This window comes from Chenopodium album, chromosome 8 (genome assembly GCF_948465745.1).
Source record: "Chenopodium album chromosome 8, dcCheAlbu1.1, whole genome shotgun sequence".
Classification (NCBI taxonomy): Eukaryota; Viridiplantae; Streptophyta; class Magnoliopsida; order Caryophyllales; family Amaranthaceae; genus Chenopodium; species Chenopodium album.
In genome coordinates this window covers 14,950,398-14,974,429 of record NC_137841.1, presented here as the reverse complement: position 1 = coordinate 14,974,429, position 24,032 = coordinate 14,950,398, and the positions used below count along the sequence as shown (strand labels likewise).

The 24,032-nt window shown below is 32.0% G+C and overlaps 1 protein-coding gene across 3 annotated transcripts; it reads right to left on the bottom strand.

Annotated features, from left to right (window-relative positions):
- Positions 1–11,249: 11,249 nt before the first annotated feature.
- LOC145555850 (uncharacterized) lies at positions 11,250–13,824 on the bottom strand. 3 transcript variants are annotated; one of them, XM_081617570.1, is made up of 8 exons: positions 13,672–13,824; positions 13,258–13,306; positions 13,059–13,130; positions 12,884–12,961; positions 12,097–12,786; positions 11,859–11,983; positions 11,677–11,757; positions 11,250–11,603 (listed from the first exon to the last, which is right to left on the bottom strand). In XM_081617570.1, the coding sequence occupies exons 2-6, from the start codon at positions 13,300–13,302 to the stop codon at positions 11,921–11,923; spliced, it is 948 nt and encodes a 315-aa protein (XP_081473696.1). In that variant the 5' UTR covers positions 13,303–13,306; positions 13,672–13,824; the 3' UTR covers positions 11,250–11,603; positions 11,677–11,757; positions 11,859–11,920. The 3 variants fall into 3 exon arrangements, with proteins under 3 accessions (XP_081473696.1, XP_081473697.1, XP_081473698.1); XM_081617571.1 differs by having other exon boundaries at positions 11,250–11,562; XM_081617572.1 differs by having other exon boundaries at positions 11,689–11,757.
- Between the last annotated feature and the right edge of the window lie 10,208 nt (positions 13,825–24,032).

Genomic DNA, 24,032 nt, shown 5'->3' with positions numbered 1-24,032 from the left:
AATGTTTGAATATCAGAGGCCAACAAATATATACTTATTTACATACAATTACCAAACACACTTGTCCAAAAGAAAACTATAGGGTAGATGATGATGCATGTATGATGTCACAAATATAATATGTTAATATGTCATCCTTCCTAAATTCGCATCCTTACTAATTTGATATGTTAATTTTTTGAACTCATTGTTTGTGGGCTAACTTGTTCCCAATTGTGGTAAACAATATGGTATTACATTCTTTGACCATTGAATAATTCCAATTTTATTTAAATTTAACAATAGTATCACTAATTGAACAAGAAAAATCATTTAACAAAATTTTAGTACTCCGTAAAGAAAAACACATAGTTATTTAATGTCATTAAAGTAGAACAATAATACCACATAAAATACATAATTATATTTAACATAATAGGAGTACATTTAATATTAGGCAAGTCTAGCACCAAGGCATCCACCTTGGATAACAAATATCCACCATAGAAATTAATACAAATTAACTACATAAACCGAGTACTACCACAAATGATCCCCAAAGTTCATTCAATACATCCGAGAGGAATTTTGCAACTTAACGATGAAAATAATAATTCCTCGTACTTAGTACATAGAATTAACATAATTTAAACAAAGAAAGACTGCATAGCCGATTCATACTTCAGACAAACATGTTGATACTTAGGTAGTCTTGACATTCCTCCAATTGTTCGGGAGCACAAACAGAACATGATTGTTCTTGATACCAATTTTCCTAACGGTGTGCATAGAGGTAACAACGTTTTTCTCATAAAAAGCAATGATATTCATAGGATCAACGTTGTTCTGCCCTCCCCACAACCTGTAAATTCCCAACAGGGTTTCTTGGGGCAGAGCCCTAACAGTGATGATTCTTGGGTTCGTTACAAGATCTCGGACTTGGAATTGCTTAATCCTAGTATCAACGTTATGCTCATGGTTCTATAAAGAAGTACATTAGTATTAGCAACTACTAGAGCCCTAAACGCATATAAATATGAAATGGGCAAAATTAGACTAAGTTTGATACAAAAAAAAATAGTGTACTGACATATTGACTTTCATATTAAAACCACATAAATATTCATGCTCTCTATAATAAATTGAAATTATAACTTTAGCCTTGTACAAACCCCTTGTTCATTATAACCTTATAAACCAATTTTATATGTCTTAATATTTTATTATTTTTAAAGAAAAAAATATTAAATCGGTTTAAAAGAAAATATTAATTAATTTCATATTAAGTAAAGTTGAATATTTTTTTACCATGTAATTATTTTGATACCCTCTAAATATTAGTAAATCACCGTTAATTGATTTATTATTATTTTTAAACACAACATCATACACTAATGGTATTTTACTAGTTAAACATGTAAAATAATATAGTATTTTACTAATAGCATATTGGTTGACTAATAGCCTACGTACCAAACGCAACAATTACTAGTTAAACATGTAAAATAATATCTAGTATTTTACTAATAGCATATTGGTTGACTAATAGCCTACAAACCAAACGCAACAATTACTAAGAATGCATGTAAAATAGCAACCAAACTTAACGATTATTAGCGAATTTATTTCATTAAACATAATTAAATATTCGTATAATGAAAAGTATGAAAGGAGATGCGTTACCAGTGGCTCCACAAAAAGCACATCTCCATCGTTTATTCCAGCAACAAGAGCAGTTATAGAAGGCAACAACACGTCGTTCCCCTTCTTGATCACAATTTCCTCGCGTTGAAGATCAACACGAGAAGCATATTCACGATAAATTGCATAGAAGGTCTCCATTGGCCCAATGTGGAAAATAACTCCGGCATCATGCAAGTTTAGGCTCCTAACCCTAACAGTGTATGGGGGAAAACCACCATTGTAATTAAAAGGAATCATACCGTTATTTTGGAGGTTTACACCGTTGCCTAAACCAGCTTGTTGAAAGGCAAAGTAAAAGGGGATTCCTCCAGGGATGAAGGCCGGAGCGTTCGGAGCAAGCTAAGGTTGCACATGGTTCTCAGCCTCGCCAGGAGCAGCCTCTATCGGAGGGTCGTTCAGGTCTGGGTTCACGACTCCATTTTGACCAGCACCCATGAAGTCAACAACAACTCTTGGTACCTCCGGATTAGGCACATGGTTTGGGATAGGGTTTGGAATTGGGTTTGGGTTTGTATTTGGGTTTAGGATAGGGTTTGGATTTGGGTCTAGATTAGGCTTCTGAGTTTCGACAACATGAGCAGCATTTGCCAGCATAGCAAGTGCTCGTATGGTACGACGAGCGTTTGGCCCTTCAGGCTTTGGGGGGTTTCCTGATCGGCGCCTCCTTCCCCTAGGTCCGGTTGGCAGGGAGGCACCGACAGAGTTGGAGGCTCCAGCTTTGTTTGTTTTGGAAGGAGACATGTTGACAGAGGATAAGAGATGCTATTTGAGATTGTTTTGGATGGAGAAATAGGATATATGGTAAGTTCTTTATATAGAGAGCAAACCCTAGATGTGTTATGACTAGATAGATCAATGGGCATATAATATTAAAGTTTACATTGAAATTTTTACCCTTGTTATAAATGTGTGAGGTAGAAAAATTAATAAATGGAACTACTTTATTTAATAGTGAGTAAAGTGACTTGGCAAGATCTCTAAATGGAGATCAAAGATGAAGCAAGAGTATTTTCCACAAGTATTGATTTATTAAAAAATTTAATTGGACTTACAAATTTCATAGTTTTATAAATTTTTATATCATCTCAAAGCATTGTTGTGTAAAATTTTACGACCTTTACAAGAACAACTTATTTTATTGGTAAACAATAAAATAAATTTTACGCCTTTTGCACATATTGGACGTAGAAGATGAACCATATTAATAACCATTACCAAACATATCCATAAGTAATGGTGTTGCTCTTTTTTACGTGATACACATGACATTTTAAACTACCTAATGTTGATGAATTACGGGTAAATGTAGCAAGTTCTTGTTCTAATATATCAAGCTAAACTTGCTTAACTCATGTGTTATATTGAATTTGTTGTATTATTTTGTCCCTCCCCCCCAACTTTCCTATTAAACGAAATATATAAGTCTAAATTTATATAAATACCATAAAAAAAAATAAAAAATATTTTCACTCCTTTGTCCTAGACTGTGACTTAATTATTAATATAATGTTTTTTTCAGTTGAGTGAAGTGGGATGTACATTATGATTCATCATTAAGAGAAGTGTTAGTCTTGTGTTACATTTCCAAAAACTTCGACACAAACTCAAACAATATAAACCATTGGCCTTTCTTTTACCAATAATAGTTTACCCCCCAGGAGTTGTCTACTATTTTTTAAAATGCACAAGCAACTAATTTGGTAAAGTCACGACTTATAGGAGCATAAATGTGAGGGCAATTCAGTAATTCAATGTGAAACTCTAGTCTTAGCTGTTGAGATATGACATCATAATTAATGAATTCCATTCTTTCAATCCTCTCACCAAAATTGAAATGGCGCCAAACTTTTTATGGAGCTCCAAAATGGTCAGACACAATCTTATGAACCATATATAATTTTGGCATTGTAATATGTTTACATGAAACTTTTACACGCAACTATAATCATGTAGAGTTCTTTCCCTTTCTCTGACCATACAAAAATATCAAAATTAAATATTGTAATTATAATTACTTCATGCAAGGCAAATTTCTATATAATTAAATAAACTTGTATCATAATACAAAAGGAACATTCTATTAGGAAAACGAAAATATTATTATAGGAACAATGAACATATTTGAGTTTTGCCAATCTTAAAACATTCACTTTGTTGTTTCAAACTCACAAGGGAAATTCCGATTTTTTAAAGTATTAATTTAAGTTACTCTTTTATTTTTTTTTCCTAATAGTTAATTATGAACTAGCTTTATCCATATACTCGGCTACTCACAATAATCTAGGCAGCAAATTAATTTTTTAAAGTATTAATTTAAATTACTCTCTTTTTTTTTCTAATAATTATTTATTTAGTATGGAACTAGCTTTATCCATATTCTCGGCTACTCACAATAATCTAGGCAGCAAATTCATCCATAAGTTTTGCATACTTAACTTTTTACTGTTCACAAAACTTGAAAATTAAATGGATAGTACACATCCAACCGTATGAGGAGTGGGGGTGATTAATGCAATTGAAGTGATAGCTAACTAAACTTTGTACCATCAACAAGTGCTGAGACTTAGAACTAACGGACGTTGGTTTAGTTTATGAATGGAGTATGTACATGGTCACGGCCGTTAAGGGAGGATGAGCACTACTCATATTTCCACAGTTGCAAGGCAAACGTATATAGAGCAAAATTTTGGAATGGACGGAACGTTGGGTTCTTTTTTAACAGAAATGTTTGACATCCAAAAAAAGGGAGCATAAATAGGTTTCTATTTGAAAGAGGAGACATTATCTAAAGAAGACATGACCAATTAAAAGAGGAAGATATAGGGGAAACAAAATGAGTATTGTGTTGGTTAATTAGAAGATTTAATATTAAACCACTAATTTAAGGATACGAATAAGAAAGTAGCGGGTTTTCTAAACATCTTTGGTAGACGGTAAATAAATGAATGACATCGAAAAAAAAACAACTCAATAGTATATACGGATAGCTATAGTTTCTTGGTTTAAGGACACGCTATTTAGTGTACAAGGTGTATAAAAAGTATAAGAGGATTAGTTATATGAAGATGTAATAGGGAACAAATCCAATTATGTAATTAAAAAATATTATAAAAAATAGTAATCCTATTATGTCCAATTTTTTTGAAATTAAATTAGCTTCTAATCACTAATTGCCTTCTTTCAGAGTTATATTTTGGAAATGAATAAAATTATAAAAAATATTATATAAAATTATGGAAATGAATAAAATTATACAAAATATAAACAATAAGGGGGGTGATATAATGTCATACAGTGATGTTGTTGATTGATTTATATTTTTTAAATTAATACCAACCGTTGATTGTATCTTATAAAGGTTTAGTAGACTACCTCCTAACCTTCTAATCACTGAATTTTGTCCTCTTAATTTCTTCAAAGTTGCAATAATATGTGGGGAAGGCATTATGAATTTCCTATATTTATTAAGACACAAAAATACATACATCAGTCTCACTTACTCACAAAAAGCTTTTTGACGCAATGTAAAATTATAGTTAATTACAAATCTCGCACCTTTATCTTTTGTGTTTCGTATTAACAACTTTGTTATTTAATTATAGAGTAATATGCATACCAAAATTTCATAATATGTTTTGTATGGTTAATATATGAGAGTTCATATAGGATTTGATGAGTCAAGTTAATTTTTCCGTTAGCCTAGATAATTTTTTTAAAATAAATTATTAATTTTAGATTTATTATATATAATTTAAAGTTAAGAATAACCCATAATTACCTAATTTACCTTTGTATTGATTAAAAGTCTTCACCATAGGGGAAAGCCTACATCACTTCAATGTCTTGAAATTCCCAACATACATACACATAGAAAGAAAGGTATTGCTATTTTAGTTTCTACTAATAAAATTCCATTAGGGCCCATGCACATAAATGGGTTAGATAAGAGAGTAATAGCTTCCAAAGCACACTTCAACAAAATCTGGAGTTTATTCTGACAACAATATCTTTTATACTCTACTATAGAAATCAAAACATGCTGTTAAGATTTGATGAAAGTGAAAGATACGAAAAAATAGTTGTACATGTCACAGTTGTAATATAAACTAGGAATTGACAATTTTTATTTTTCTACACAGGGCTTTAGGGTTTTTAGTTTATTTTATTCACTTCAGCTTTTCCACATAAACCAAGTAATTAAAGTGTTATTAATATGTAAAATAAGAAAATATGTAAAATTAATAATTATTCTGAACCACTATTTAGAGTATTTACATGAGTTTATCCCACTAAAATTTATTAAGACGAGAGCAAACTATAAAACACACATCTAGGAAATCATCGAATAAAAAAGGAAAATGAGTCCATATATATATGATATGTCAATAATTTAAGGGTTAGTTAATATTAATCACCAAAGCGAACTAAATACGGACTTAAAATAAAATCATAAACTTACAATGTAAATGTAAAGGGAATAAAAACGTATTCGTTAGTCAAAGAATTTTGGCTTTTTTAATTGGGCAAGTCGTACACAGTAGTTGGTGCCAGTAGCCCAAGTCTTACTATGGGCCTTAATCCTGAAATGATGTAGGCGTGTAGCCCAATGTGAAATACAACTCGTGCAATCTACGCTATCTCAATACTGAGGGTAGAAGACGTCAATATTTACGTTGCACCACATATAAATTCAACTAGGAAGTGGAGTGCAACTTTATACTTTCATATGGATTCTCATTCTTCTTCTACCTCCGGAAGTGTCTCGAAACAGGTGGAGTGCAGACATGGGATCCCAGCAAGGATGTCGTTAGTTCGTAGAGGTGTAAACCATGGTCGAAGCTTCTTTGGATGCCCATACTGGCAGGTAAGATCACAACAATTTGTTTTTACAAAGTTCTCAATTACATATATTAGTCTAAGAATTTTCCCTTAATATGCAGGATAAAACAAAGGATTGTGGGTTTTTCAAGTGGGATTCACCTGATTATGGAACAAATAATCACAGGATAGACATGCTTGAGAAAAAAAATAAAGAACTTATCGATCAAAATGAATGCTTGTTGAACGAGATTAGAGAGTTCAAGTCAAAATTATATAGGCGAAATAACTTAATTACTTTAGCTTTAATACTGTCTTGGGTAGCAGGCTTTGTTGCATTACGATCTTTATAATTATTAAATATTAATGTATGGTTTATTCCTTTTTATATAATTTTTCCCTAATTAAATGTATGTAGAGTAAGAACCATGTACTCATTTACAACTTAATAGTTACATAATAATTAAATATAAAACCTACTCATGTTATTATGAGATCGTTAATTAAAATGGTTATCGCATTATAGGTCCCTAAGGTAATAATTCTTAGTGTTGCCAATAACGATCACAACTAATACATAAATGAAGTATGAGTCATAACTATCATAATATACTAATCATTCTTATTTAGCTGCGTTTAAACATACATAAAGTTCGATTACATTAACTTAATACATAAAACATTAAAAAATTAAAAGCACTATAACTGAAAATACACTTTGTTGGTTAAGATTAGACCACAGTTGAAACCTTCAGCCATTGAGAAGTTACGCAAATAAACATCTTCTAGACTTTGGATGACCCTGGAAAAATAAAAATTATTAGTACAAAGTTGTTTAACCAATTAAAAATGAACCAAATGAATTTTTACCATAAAATACACATCCGCCCTAACAAAGTCCGAGTACAACTTCATCTCGTCGGCAGCCACCACGTCGGCCATCCAAAGGTAGGCTATACCCCCACAAAGCCCATCTTTTGGATCCGAATACCCAAAACTATAATTCCCTGGGAGATCACGTACAAGCACACTCAAGTTCTCATGGCCTTGCCTTGTTTCCACCAGAACAACAATGATAGGCTTATGTCTATCGTAAAGTTGTTGAAAATGGTCTTTCAATGATGGTCTACCTATCCCTCTAACATTCCAGACACAAACTCGTGATTTAGGAGGGAGGGAAACAAAGCGACCCTTAGTAACGAATTCAGTTGTTTCAGCCTTAAAAGGGGTTAAATCCACCTTATGATAGTCGGCCACATATCCGGCAGATTCAGCAAAACCAACCCAGAGGTGAAGTAAAAGGGGAAAGTAAGGGACTCTAAAGACTTTAAATGTGTCTGTGTAAGCTCCCACACATAGGCGGAGGAAAATTTTGTCTAAATCCCATACAGGGGCATCAACATCTATGACAGGTTTAGGGTCAAGTATATGTAAGGCAGGTCTAATATTTTCGGGATTGAAAGACGAAGGTGGATTAGAACGTAAACACCATTGCAAAAAAGGCTCAATTTCAGTTCTGATTGGGTACGTATCAAACATGCTTGGTATATGAGCAAGTTGTGGCCTATCATCAGTGCCTATCTTACGCATGAAAAGGGTGTTGTATAGGTCATTATCCTTTTGATTGGGATTGAGGATGAGATCACAAACAGTATTTTCTAGTAGGGTACCAAGAATTTGACCATCATCATCAACGAAAACGTACTCATACCTAGTGAAATCAAACTCTGGTTCTAATCCGGTTGGTGGATCAAAAAACAAGAGAGCTGGGGTGTGGCACTTGGTGATAAATCGTCTTGGCATATTTGATTTGTAATGAACGATTTGTTTAATATTTATTTTGTATTGTGGATGAGACAAGAGGACAAGAGGGATGAAGCTGGAATAACTCCTTGAACTTCGAATGAGAAGAGGAGGCTCAACTTCCTTTATATAAAGAACCCACCGACAATGGAAACAAAACCCTAATATAATGTAGTTGGGATTTTTAGTGAATTTATTACAAGTCGTATAATTTAAAGCGTATACATCATAAAGCGTATACAACATTTGTCCAATTACATAAATACTATTAAGCGTTTACAACTCAACACGACACAAGGTTTTTTTTTTATAGACAAGTTTTGCAAAATATAAAAGGAGGATTGAAAACTTGATAATAATACTTCTCCAAATAAATTAATACTATAGGCGAAGTACAAATGTTACAGAAATATGTCATAATTAAGAAGCGATATTCATTAAAACTTTATACAAAGGGACGACTTTATTAGAGGGTTACGAAAGAAAGTGACATATTTAAGAAAATCAAATTGTTTTTACGGGATACTATATAATATATCTACTAAATTATAGAAGATAGAGATAGAGAGGATTAACAATCCAAAAAAAAAAAATTAAACAAATGATTAGGTTACTTGATAATTATAGTGTTATTCACCAATTTTAAGGTTGTGACGGGATACTTAAATAGATTCACGTAATTATAATAGATAGATATGATTAACCAAATTGCAAATTAACAATGAGGAATTAAAAAATCCACATAACTAAGAGTGAATTGAGTCAAGTGTTATTCACCTAATACGGATTTCAATGGCCTATGACACTTACTTAGTATATAATACTTTGTTTATATAATCGTATTATTAACTAATAATGATGTCTTTACCATATGTTCATTTAAGTATACTATAAGTTCATTTCATTTCATCTCAATAGATGTGCACCAAATGGCTTCATATAAGTATGTTGGGAAGCATTGTTCTAAAATAATAAAAAATATATAGATTTATGAAGGTCAAATTAATATATGGAATTTGATATCAACAATGTAATCAATATTAATGATACGGAATATTAAAAGTTTCAAACCCGGGACATCATTTAACAAACCCTAAAAATAGTATATGTGAGTAACAAACTGAAACCGGAGTTCATTTGGTAAGATACTGATTGATTAAAGGTATTAGGGTATGTATATTCTAAATTTAATTCGACTTATTTGTCATTGAAACATAAAAAGTTAATCAAAATAAACAATTTAGTGTGATACCTACAACAATATAAATACCCATTGCTCTTGTAAATTTGTTACTACACACTACCTAATTATATTCCAAATATATGTCTTTTCATATTTTATGTGCTTGATTCCATATGGGATAAAAATTTTAAAACGGAGTGAGTTTTACTTATATATATTAAATTACAACGTTGATTAACCAAATTGTCATCGGCATAAATATGTTCATTCTAATATAACTATTGTTCATTTTTAATGTACTTTAAGTGCATATTCGTTAATGTAAACTAGTCTTCTGACCCGTGCAATACACGGGATGTTTATAAGGGTGCAATAGTAACTTTTTGTTTTTCTATATGTTTTACTTGGAAAATTAATAGATTGTAAAGGTCAAGAAGGGGTGATAATTGAATGTAATTGTAGATGTATTTGATAAACTGAATCAAATAACATTCATATATGTAATTTTTTATTTTTTTTAAGGGAACATTCATACATGTATGGAATAAAAGCTAGTTCTTTATTAAAATAATAAGAAAGGGGATTAATTAATGAAGGAAGGTGACATGTGGCCTTGGTGAAAATTAAATTTTAATTACATGTGGCATGATGGTTTGTGTTTTTAAATACTAAGTATAGATATAGATATAGATAGATGTGTTCTAGAAGGCAATCCCTGACCCGACCCGATAACCCGTTCCGAACACGCCACGAAGTTACTAAGAGCAACTCGAACCCGAATCCGACCCGAACCCGAACAACTCGAATTTGACCCAATTTGACCAAAATGTCATATATCGTTATAATATTAAGTTTTAAATTATTTTTTAAAATTTTTAAGCACAACCCGAAATTTACCCGAAATCTGACCCGAACCCTACCCGCTGACCCGAATTCCCACCCCTAGTGTCCATCCATTAGCCGTCTAACTTACCTTACTATAGATCAAGTTTGTCAATTCAATTGAATTCATCGTATTGGGTCTGGGCCCAATTAAGTTTTAAAGCCTAAATGTGGGCCATATAATATTAATCTATTCAATATAATAGCCCATGAAGCTATATGGTCCAAAAAATTAGCTTAATTGAGGTGTTATTATCCATACGATGACAGCAAATTAAGACCAAAATGTATTATTATCCATTTTGATAATTGAGGTGTTGTTAGCCAATGAAGACCAATTAAGACCAAAATTTGCTAATATTAACCATTATATATTATTATCCATACGATACATCCAATTAAGACCAATATGTTATTAAGTAATGCTAAATGGGACAATCTTAAGGAGTTGTCATTACCACTTAATGACTACATTGAGGTGTTTACTTGATAACATTAAATTATAAAATATTTACAAAATTAATCTAAATAAACATGGTCAAGAAATAAATGAAAGTTTTTTAAACGCGTTATATTTGTTTTATTGACTACTCCATCAAGTCTTATATGTTCGTTGTTGTTATGTTCTATTTTATAAAACAAATTATTGTATTATACATGTTATATATACCATGAAAGTTGATTTGGGCGGGTCGCTACGCCATTAGCTATGTGGTTTACTTTGGGCTCAACATTTGTGCCTTTCCTTTGCAGATAGAATATCAATTTTACTACGCAGCAAATTTTGGCAAGCAATCGCAAAATAAAACAAACACTACCATTCTATTCTAAGTTACAGTAGATGGACTACATAAAAGCACAATGCAACAAATGATTTTTGGTTTCTGGTTTTTTTTTAAAAAAAAAATATATTTTTTTTCCTTATTTTTTTTGTTCCCAGACTCACAGCTAATTGATCTTGAATGTTACCGGATATGCATACCCAGGGGGACTTATGCATAGGTAGAGTGCTAGTATTACACATAACAAATTGTCCAAAATGTAGCACATCACAACAAATTACAAGATTATCCAATAAAAATATTCCAATTGATCGAGCTTTCCCTTGGTTTCTTCCAATTCAGGAACTCTCCTCCTCTTCGATAACATCAGGAAATCTCCTCTTCTTCTTTCGAGCACATGCAATTTTACATCTACGACGTTCACGAGATGCGACAATCAGAGTTGATATATCCTACACAAACAATATAAAACACTTATAAATAAAAAACACCTACACCTATTCTACTTAATTCAATCAAACTCACATTAAGCACCACCATTGGAAGAGGGGGTCCGGTATCCCGTTCTAGTCTACTATGTCTTTCACCATAAGCCACATCAATCAACTGCAGACATGTTTGATAGAAATATGTTACACAACAATCATAACCAAGTACTTCAACATGTTAAGTAGTTTATTAGAATCCATCTTTTTTCCTTCACTTACACCCAACTTTCCAAAGTCCCCTGAACGTGTGCGATCAGCCTTCGCTGCCATTCCTATTTCCTTCATATTCCAAACCTTAATCGTAGGGTAAACTTCCCACTGAATGGGGTCTCTATCAAGCCGATCTAGGTACAATATTTGCATTTTCACAATGAACACTCATAAGCAATTTAAATAACTTGAATTTTAAAATGTAAATACAAATTCATATACTTTTATTTTTAATTTTATTCCTTACAATAGAAAACATTGCACAAGCACCACATCCACCAGCATATCCATTTGCATAAAATCGACGTGCAAAACTTGAAACACTATCCATCAATTTTTTCAACACCAACCCACACCAATCATACTCTGCGCAATCCTTCGCACAACTTATTGCAGGTGACAAATCAGAAGCTAGTCGTGGGGATTGGGTTGGACACAACACCATATGAAGAGCAACTATAAGGAAAAGTGACTTGAATTCTTCTTCTTCCTCCTCCTCGAAATTACCCTCCAATCTATCCATCATTTGTGTTGTCAGTTGAATACCAATTGAACTGTAGACACGTCCACAGGATCTGCTAGATTTGTTCTCCCATGACTTCCCGTACTTCAATAGTAATTGTTGTACCTTACAACGTGCTTCAGGTTCCATAAGTTTTGCGTTTGGCATAACCTTAGAACCATTTGGAATTCCTAAGATCCACTGGACTTGGTTCTTTGAAAACCTAATCACACGCCCATCCGTACCAATTAGAGTACTATTAATGGGATCAATTCTAGTCATAACCCAATATGCTAATTGCCTTGGCAAATGCATGTCTGATACAAAATGGAGAAGTCCTCCAAAACCCATCTCCGTAACCCATCTAATCCTTTTTTCATCAAATTTCTGACAGATTCTACCAAAAGATTGGATACGACAGCTAATATTAGGTGGCTGCACATTAAAGTAGACATATTTAGTTCAATGTTTGTATAAGAATATGAAACTAATTCAAGCTGTTAGTGTCTAAGGAGGCTTTCTTAGAACTCACTCTACATAAGGACATGGAATGCTCTTTCAAAACTTGCCCGGTAGCCTTCATCAACCCTCCTTCGCTCAAACTATCATCCTAAAAAAATACGCACAGCAGCGAGAGACTCACATCAGCCACTTTTGACACAATTTATAAACATCTATATTTTATTAGAATGTCCAACCATTTTTACCTTAAAAAGTCCTGAATGAAAAACAACACTTTTGTTGTTGCATCTTGCCAATGAAACCTGAACCAAGCCACTCTACTCGAAACAAATCATCATAATTAAGCTAAACATACACTTGGATCAATTACATTACGGTACACGAGTTATGAATAGATTTGCAATCCTAAAAAACAAAAATAAAACTTCCACAAACTATACCTACCTCGTCAGCTTTGCATTCTGTGACTTGCCGAATTCGCTTTCCCATTTCACTAGCAAGGAACAAACTAACTTGAGGATAATACAGCACAACTACTATATATCGAACAATAACATGCCCAGTAAATTCAAATTAATCACACAATTAAATAGGCCCTAAACAGACCGGCGCAATTACCACCTACTGGGCATTACAAATTCAGTACTATGCAGAAGAATTGTTGCATTCATCCATTAATATAATAAGACCTAATTACAGAGGATTTGAAATTAATACAATTGAATGAATGTTGTGATATACAAATTGAAGTTACACATTGAAATTGAAAATTGACTACTTTATTTTGAGTTAAATCGAAAACAAATGAATTAACTATATTACTTTGCATCAACATATACAGGTTTGAATGCGACTGACCTTGTCTTTGAACTGGATCTATTACAGATCGAACACCGTGCTAGTAATCGTCTTCAGATAAGAGAAGAGCCTCCACCGCCACTCAATGACCGTGCTAGTAATCGTCTTCAGATAAGAGCCTCCACCGCCAATCAAAGACTTTGAATTACTATAACCCTCTAATTTCAACCCAGAGAGAAAAAAAAAATTTTACCGAAAATAAATTATATATGTAGGTATAGGTCTTTTTTATTGGGCCAAATTAATACACTAACGAAGTTATTGATGGAGAAGCTAACGGTGTTAACTTAGGGTCAACACACGCGGCATCGTACATGGCAAGGAGCACACGCATACATCCCTGTAAGCGGCATGTAAAGTCCATATTATCCTTACTATCAATTTGTAATACCGAGTATATCCTGAAGATAAACAAATTTAATTTATCTTGAAGATAAACTGGAATTTTGCGTACATTGACTAAATATATATACAATAAATATGATAATTATAGAATAATATATGGTAGTTATATATCCTAAATTCCTAAACAGTAACATATGATTACATAGTCGTATCAATGTGGCTTATTAACTAAAAAGAAGGGCATAATTCTTAGACCAAAAGTAATCCGTTATTTGCCTAACCCAGCTTCAATATGGCTTATTAACTAATAGCGTGTTTCTTATGCCACAAAGTAATAATTAGCATTGTTAACTCCAAATTAATCTAAAAAGTTTTACATAATTAGAGATTTGAAAATTAAAATAAATCTAAATTAAGGATCCTACAATTATTCAACTTGATAGAAGATGTATTAAACGTAACGAGACATCTTGCTCAAAAATTAATATGCCCGAAAATCCATTATGATAGCTGAGACGCATATTAATCAAATATTTTGACCGTGGTTAATTTCTCATGGGGCATTGGGGCATATTACATGATATTCTTATAATATATCAATCTAAGAAGCAAAATATATCTATGTAATATTCCTATCATATATAAGGGCATAAAGTATGAAAGGATATATAACCAAATTAATAAAAACGATCATCATTAAAAGACAATTGATTATTGCTATCCCTGGTGTGTGATTATTACTCTTTCTCTTTCGTCAAACGAGAAGGAAATAAAGTGTCACATAGCCTCGCAAAACTGAGCAGCAATTATGAAGGTCTTAGATTTTGGTTAGCGGATTCGCCTAGTGCTTTGTATGAACTGATCTTGGCTGATTTGAGGCCTTCTGTTTCTTAATAATATTTGGTGACTACTTCTCGTCAAAAAAGGACAATTGAAAAAGAGAGATTTTTTTTTCATTTCTTAATATGACACAAATCACATAATACATAATGTTAGATCCATATATCAAAAACACATTAGAATATTATAATATATAACAACCACAATACTCCATATCATCAAAAACTTTTGTATACATCCGGTTTACACTAATATTAGTGTACATCGAGCAGTATAAGGGTAATTTTTATCTAATTTTAGGATAACTTTTTGTCTTTTTTTGGGTAACTTTAAACATAATATAATTTTTATATAAATCAACAACAAGAAAAGTTTTATAAAGGTAATTTAATTACATTCAATCACTAATAATTTAGTTTTAGTCATTTAAAATGTGATTCTTTACTAATAAAACGTAGATAATTTTTATTTGAATTGGGTTACTTTAACGCATATTGGGGTAAATTTTATTCATTTCAGGGGTAACTTTTAATCACTTTAGGTTATCTTTATAATGGATGTACAATAATTTTATTGTACACCCGATTTTTTTAAAAGTTTGTGCCATATCAAAATAAGTCTTCATCAAAATTATTAAATAGAATATATCCAACAAATATACACAAGTCGATCTGTTAAAGTATGTAAAAATTATTCACCTAATAATTTGATAATAACAAAGTTTAGGCGTACCTTGGACTGTCGTTTTAATTCAGTCAATTTATGATAATGTAAAATTGCTATTGAAATCAATATAGAGTTATGGTGTTGATAATGTGTTGTGAAATAAAGAAAATAGGAGTGAAATTGGGGAGAGAATTGATCATTCTATTATCTATTATTCCATATATTAAGGGATATATATACATTCACAATAACTAGGGTATTATGGAGAACAATAAAGCCCTAGACCTAGATTATTTTTGAAAATACAGGGTATAATGGGCATCCACAAATTTTTCGTAACATATTCCACATTTATTCATTTATGAGTTTTCAAAACAAAGAGAATAATTTTTAAAGAGAGAAATTCAATTTTTAGAGAGAGAAGTTGAACGTTAACAACAAAAATGGTGGAACAAGATGAATTTTGTCATGATATCGGATCGATGATTTGCTAACGATGATGGTGAATTTGTTGAATTTAAATCTAAATAAGAAGGTAATTTATGTTATATTAACATATTTAATTTAAATTAATGTTGTTTACATCATTTAGAAACAATATTGATATGAATTATGATGATCTATAATTGTTTTGGATTTCTGTGTTCTTTTATTTATATATATATTTTTATATAATTATAACAAGTTAGAGGATGAAGATGATTTTCTTTATTGCATTTGTTTTATGTTCTTTGACAATGTGATTCAAAATTCATTGTAAAATTATTAATAATTGGAAATTCTTAACGGTGACCCCCGACTTCTGCTACACACCAATGGTGACCTCCCTTTTTTTAAATATACAAAATAATCCCAATAAAATAATTTATCTCACTTATGACATTAATGAGAGTTAATTAATTAAAAAAACTAACTATGATTAGGTTTGAAAAAAAAAATAAACTAAAAAGAAACACCACCAACCCAACCACCACCTCCACCCTCATCCCCACTAGATTTAGCTAGCACCACCTCCACCCTCACTGGAGCCACCTCCCACCCAACCCCCTCATGTGAAACGCCCCCTCTCTCTCCTCTAACCTTCGATTCACCTCTGACCACCAATTTACCTAGACCCGAACCCTAACCTCACAACTCTCTCCTCTGACCTTCGATTCTCGGCGCCTTGTCGTGGGTTGGTTTTGGTCGAGGTCTTGAGGAGAGGTGGTGGATTTAGTGTTTGATGTTTTGATTATGGGAAGAGATCGAAGAAGATAAAGAGATCGAGAGAGGAAGGAGGAGAAGACGGAGAAGAGGGAAGGAGATCGAGAGAAGGTGGAGGAGAAGGTTCGGTGCCTAGGGGTGCTTGAGGTTCCGAGATCATCAATCTAGATGTGATGACGGTGAGAAGGAGGAGAGAAGGAGGGTTGTGGGTGGGGATTTGGGAATCTGGCTTGGCGGTGTTTAATGTAAAGTTGGCGCATCATCACCGGCGGTTAGGGGAGTCGGGGTTACATTGCCGACGATCGAAGGAACTTGGGTCAGAATCGTTGACGATGGTGGTTGGCAGGTGGTGGCTGGGTAGTTGGTGGCTGGTTGTGGCTGGGATGTTGAATTGGTGGGTGGTTTTTGGTGGTTATGGTGAACTTTTTTATTGTTTTAAAAATATAAATCTAACCATAGTTAATACTTAATGAAATAAGGTTATGAGTGAGATGAAATTTTTTACTAAGGTCATTTTGTATAATAAAAAAAGGGGAGGTCACCATTGGTGCGTAGCAGAAATTGGGGGTCACAGTTGAGAATTTTCCTAATTTTAATTTGTCACTAAATGAATGTCGATATGATTTGATTTATAAATTTGTTTGATTACATTTTATTATTAAGATTATGAAATTAATATTATTAGTAAAAAAAATTAAAAATTATATTATATTAATTGCACAATATTTTGATTTGGTACTTTTTATAACAGGTCATGTACATTGTATATGATTCTATGATCTTTCTATTATAATATTATGTACATTTTATATTAGGATAAGTACGATATATGCTTCCATTGCTGATTTTCATAATGTTCAATAATTTCATATTATGCTCACTTTCATAATGTTAAACTTTTCTGTGCTTTAAGGCCAATGTTCTTTGAATTTATCTCTTATGTTATTTGAATTTGACCCTTATATTCATATAATTTAGATGAAATTTTAATTTTTATGATATTTATTTTTAATTCCATATATTAATTATGTATTATTTTGTATATTTATTATCATATAATTGTATTTTTGTTTTTTGAAATCAGGATCATGCAGGTTGATAACGATATTATTTTGGGACCTCCTCTAGTGACAAAGAACATTTGTAATATTAATGAAGAACATGATTATATTATGTAATGAAACATTATGTATATTTACCAATCTTGATTCAAAGACAAAATTCAAAAAACATTTCACAATAAACAACAAACGTTATTGTAGGGAATATTTCAAGCGTTAACCCCTAGCTCGAACCCCACTGTGGTCATACACTAAAGTACGGTGGCGTCCAAAAGGGAAGAAGATAGAGCAAAAGAGTCGCCAACAAGTTTTTTTAGGAAGTTGTAAACCGTTCACATGGTGAAGGTTACACCACTTAACGATCCAAGAGATCGTCAACTCCATAAGGTCTTGAACCAAATAGGGTTCGGGGATGAAGGTACAAATTCAACCTAAAAGAGATTAAACCTGCCCTAATAATAGGCCTCTACTTTATTGTGATCGTATTCATGTGCGCTTTCTGACTAACATGCAATCAATAGGATTAACCCTAAACCTGTTTATCTATGTTGGTTGAATTTAATGCACAAATAAACTATTATTGGTGATCACTTGAATTATAATCAAATTAACCCTAAACATGATTATTAATTATCTTATTAAGCTTGATTACAAATACAAATTCCCTTTAAACATGCATAAAAAGGTGTGATCAAGCAATAACAATGAAATATCATCAAGCAACATAATAATAATCATAATAATAATCATCATAATAATCATGAAAATAATCATAATAATTATATTCATAATCATGTTAAAGCGTAATAATAGCAAGATCCTAGGCATGATACTAACAAGATTAATAACAAACCCTAGCATGTCACTAAGCAATAAAAATCATATCTTTAACCCTAACATGATACTAACAAACATAAATATTAGGAAGAACATAGGAAGCATCGTAACAATCATATTTAATATTAAAATTACCCTAGACATGATACTAGGAATCAAAATAACAATCTAAGCATAATTTCTACATCATAACATTAATTAAACCATTAAAATACTTACTTTGATGCCTCGTACCTCTTTCTAATAACAAAATACACACGTTAGTAACTTCAAGGAAAATAATAATCAAAACAATTAAATTAAATAATTGAAATAGAGATTTGGGACCAAACCCTCAGAAATTAAACCTTTCACGTCTAGGGCGAAGGCAACTTCGAATATGGCTAGTTGTATCTAAGTCTTGCGAATGCGGAATTTTGTATTTGAGAGAAGCTAGTTTAGAAAAGAGAGAGAGAGAGAGAGAGAGAGAGAGAGAGAGAGAGAGAGAGAGAGAAAATAATCACGAGAATCTTGATGAGAGTTGGTGAAAATAGAGAGAATCGATGATTGTAGGTGAAAACTGGTTATCGAAAACGGAGTTTTTAGCACGTTATTTATAAAGAAAATCATCCAAAAAGATAAAATATCAAAACAGAGTTCTGGCGCACGTAAAATTGAATTGGCGCCAAACGCTGGCTATTGGCGCCAGACGCCAACATTAGCGCCAGGCGCCAGGCGCTACAGCTGGCGTTTGGCGCTGATCTGGAAATTTACGCGTTTTCTTAAAATCAGATAAAAATTGCCGTACAGGAGGATAAAATCGTATTTTTCCTCAAAAAACGTTCTTTGATTTTAATTAAAACTCTGAAAAGTCAACAAAAGTCAATTTATCAATGCTAATTGAATTAGGAATGAAAAGAACTATCTAGAAGAATCTAGAAGACTAAAACCATTCCTAATTGCATTAGGAATGATAAATCCATATTAGGCCCTCCCCTAGATCATTGGGCCGCACATAAGGCTCAAACCGGGCCCAGTTCAGTAATTTGGCCATAACTTCCTCAATATTCATCGGAATTGGGCTTATAATATATCGTTGGAAAGCTCTTGTCAAGCCCCATCCAACTACACTACTATTAGACCCATATCATGGACCAACCAAACTGGATTGGCTGTTTTTCTTAAAAATAAGTTTTCAAAAACAGAGAGAAGAGAAAAGAAATTTAAACTATCCGCAACACTAAACTTTCCACACTTTCACTTCATTCGATTATGATTCGACATGAAAGGTACTCATCACTGGGTTTGGTTTTGGGGAGACACAAATGGGTGTCTACAGTTATGTGACGAAAAAAGTACATCATGAAAGTTGAGCATGATACGGATACAAAATTCAAAGAAATTTTCACTGTAAGCAATGAACATGTGACTATAAAGAACATTAACATAAAAAAAATAGTTTATTACAAATATATAGTAAATATAATTATAATATCAAAATAAACATATGAACTAACGTAACGTTAATAAGTAATTATACATTACAAACAAATATAAAGTACATCATGTTTTTAGATAAAGAATAATATTAAATCATTAAAGAACATCACAAGTAAAAATACACATGACAATAAAATTTTGAAAATAAAATTTTAAAATTTGAATTACAATTTTGAATTTTCAAATAAAATCTTAAATTATATTTAAGAGAAAAATTTTAGGGGGTGATAATTATTCTAATGAGGAACTAGTTATTTTGTTTTTTTGGAAAGGAAGTAAATGATTGGGATGAAAGTAAATATTTTTGAAATCTATTCAATAATTTTGTAATAAAAAATATTCAGTAGTTGTCTTTACTATATTTGAAAAATTCCCTCTACAAATAATGCGTTCTTTTCATTTTACCTTATGTTCTTTGTAGGTGTACCAAGCATGGTACACTTGGGTTTAGAAACCATGCATTGCCAAAAAATAGAATAAAAAAAATTACCAGTGAGATCCTGATGAGAAGTGGCGCCAACAAAGAGCGCAAAATGGCCATAAAAGGAAGGTGATGGAGGACCAGAAATACGGCTACCATAAGACCAGATTTTGAAGAGTACAAATAATTTTCGTACCCAAATAGCAGAAATTCCAATACAAGAAAGCCAAAGCAAGAGATTAGTCTCTCAAATTGCATAATCCCACAACATTTGATTGCAAGAAATAGATATATAAAACAAATGATAGAGCCGACGAGAGATGACAGTGAAGAATAAAGAGAATTGAGAGTCGCATTGAGTCTGATAATTGTTTCTAAGATATAATAACACATGAATATATAAATTATCATATATATATTTCCTCAAACATGTGTGAATCTTGATTAACTTTGTATTCTATAAGCAAATTATTGTCCTTGTTTGGTAAAGAGTTTGTATTACATGTCTAGCAATCATATTTATATAATAACAGTTTAGAAGTCTGAATTTTTAATATAACTAGGGCAGCCAACGCGTGTGTTGCACGCGGAATGACTAGCCTTTGCAACTTAATTTTACATGTCTTGTGTTTGCACTTCACATGGAGGAATAAAAGACCGTTAAAGGAGTATATTTCTATAGCTTAGGCATTGTTTGTTTGTAGTCGTCCTAAGTTGAATGTTACGTGTGAAATATCTCGTATATTGAAAAAACTCTTTATTTTTATTATTTGTATATGGTGATTCTTTCAATTGGAATACTATGTAGAGTTACAATAGAATATAATTCTTAGGTTTTTCAATGATAATGCAGAAAAGGAACAAATGTTCGAATTGTTGTTTGTTTATTTTTGCAGTTTTGATATTAGCATTACTTAATTGTGGTGGTAGAAAGAATCATCAATAATGAAACCGAAACGACCAATTCCTAATCCACCACAGAGGCTAACAATATTAATCAATGAGTTCATTTCATCCATCACAGAGGCTAACAATATTAATCAAAGAGTTCATTTCTAATTTAAAGTACAAATCTTCTAGATGAAACCGAAACAACCAATTCCTTAACACACTTATGCTCAACCGTACATGATATGTATATATATTATACTAAATCAGCCTATATCCACCTATCAAGTCCAGTCTAACCAATGAGTTCTTATACTTAAGAAGTCTTGTATAGTATATAGTGACTAAATTCAAGTCCAGACTAAATTATTAAATTAATATTATCTTACACTAAAGAATTGCTCATATGCTAAAATAATGATCTATAATAGAATCCCAGTGTGATCCTATAATTACAAGTTATGATATAACATTTTGCATATTGGCAATTTCAAAATCCATAGTAGAATGTTCTTAACTTTATGATAATCATGTTTTAAATCTATGGACTTTGATCCCAAAAAATCCGGCCGCCCTCTTCCACCGCCTCCCCCTCTCCCCTCTCCCTTCTCAAGGCCTCCTTCCTCAGTGTTCCCGTTTCCAGATCATCGACCGCAAAAAGGTCCTCGTTGTTTATTCCTTTTTTTTTTTTTACAAGAATTCCTTTTCCGCTATATATTGGTGTTGTCAACTTTGTTTTGGCCACAATTTGATTTTGAAATTTTAGGAAGGTGGTGAACAAAGATGTGGAATTTAGTACTTAGAAATGGCAAAGATAGTGTGGAGAGAGAAAGTTAAAAGCTTTCAAGAGATGGAGTCATGGAAAGGAGGAGATAAAGCTCAAATGTGTAAGGAAATGTAGACGGGTAAAAACAATTTGAAGTTGGACTGTTGGAGTACAAAATTACAAATTGGGGTACAAAGGTAAAACACATTTTGAAGGGTAATTAGGGGTACAAAGGTAAAATAACATTTTGAAGGGTATTAAAGTCCGTGCACTATTCATAAAGAGCAACTTTCTACTTTTTATAAGGTAGGGATTTTTGAATTTTGCTATAGATTTGTATAATCTTGTTATTAATTAGCAACTGATTTGCTGAAGTGTTGTAAGATGCATGTGTGGGAGAAAATGTTCTGTTGGTGCTCTTCCATGCAATTTTAACATCTTCATCTGACAAATGAAATTTCAATACAACTATAATCTTCTAAAATATAAACCTAAGAAAAGTAAATCCAAAGATATAGAAAAGTTATCCGGAAAAGAATAAAATCTAACCGCATACACACTTATGCAGCATTATACAAAGAATTTAGTCAAATAAATTGAAAATTCTTCCTTAGTAACTATCAAACGTAAAAAAGAAGAAAATTCTCAATGGTACTCTTGAGCTTCCTTTTTTTTCTCAATGTTAAACACTAACTTTTAAAATTATTTATGGTAATCAATAATTATCTAAACTAATTCAATGGTAACTTAATGACATTAATCCTTTAATATTAGCCTAACTGTAGTTAACTTAAGTCAAAAAGACTAATTTACCCTTAAAAATCAGTTTCCCTCCAAATCAGATTGCCCTTTTCCCTCCTAAACCAAACTCCCCAATTCTTCTCTTTATAAACTCTAGAAACGGAAATCCCAACCCCATTTCCCTTGTATTTCAATTATTTGCAAGTAAGCTAAGTTTCTCAATGAAATTCTCTCGTTCTTCTTCTGTTAGGGTTATCACCATTGATGAGAAGCTTGATTGAGTGAAGCATGTCCATTTCTACTGCAAACCATTGCAGGTTGTTGCTATCATATTTTCTAAAACGACAAAAATCCCACGCAGGTTGTTTTACACATGCAGGGCTTGCAATTTTTTTGCGTGGCTGAAGGAGGAAGATGTTATTAGGTCGGGGGAAGAATTAGAGGTTGAACAGAGTCCCATTGTTATTTTGAATGAAAAGGTGGTGGATTGGTGAAGTATATTAAGGGAATTGTTAAAATTGGTCTAATTATGTACTTTATTATGTCAGTTATTGTTGCAAATTGAAATTAGGAAGATGTAATTAGGGAGAATTGTGGTAGCCCAAGTTTCAATCAAGTTCAAGTTTATGTATTCCCTTATTATGTACTACTTTCTAATTGAATATAAGTTTATGAATTTCCCTTATTTTGCATTCTATTTGTTCTGTATTGACAACATTAAAAGTACAGATATTGCATGCATATAAGACATATATAAATGATCTGATTTGATTAAATTCAAAGTATTAGAAAGATACCAAAAACAATTCAGCAAATTGAAGCTTACATCATTGCAGAATGTGTATCCAAAAACATCAAAATGTGATACAACAATGAGATCATTAACTAAGGTTGTCCAAATACATTTCAGCATACATAAGGTAACATCATTAAGTTTGCAAAAAAAAAAAAAAAAAAAAAAAAAAAAAAAAAAAAAAAAAAAAAAAAAAAACCATTACTAAAACATGAATGTAGCTTATTACAACTTAATATTAGGCTGCAACTAAGGAGCAGGTTGGGATGCAGACACACCGGTCTTAGCCTTCTTTGCTCTTGGGGATGTTCTTAATGGTTG

Bases quoted from the DNA above. Each gene is read 5' to 3' on its own strand.
- LOC145555850 (XM_081617570.1), bottom strand. From the start codon at position 13,302: ATGGGAAAGCGAATTCGGCAAGTCACAGAATGCAAAGCTGACGAG. The intron at 13,131-13,257 runs GTAGGTATAGTT...TGTTTCGAGTAG, and splicing joins CAGAATGCAAAGCTGACGAG to AGTGGCTTGGTTCAGGTTTC. The intron at 12,787-12,883 runs GTGAGTTCTAAG...TTTAATGTGCAG, and splicing joins ATTCCATGTCCTTATGTAGA to CCACCTAATATTAGCTGTCG.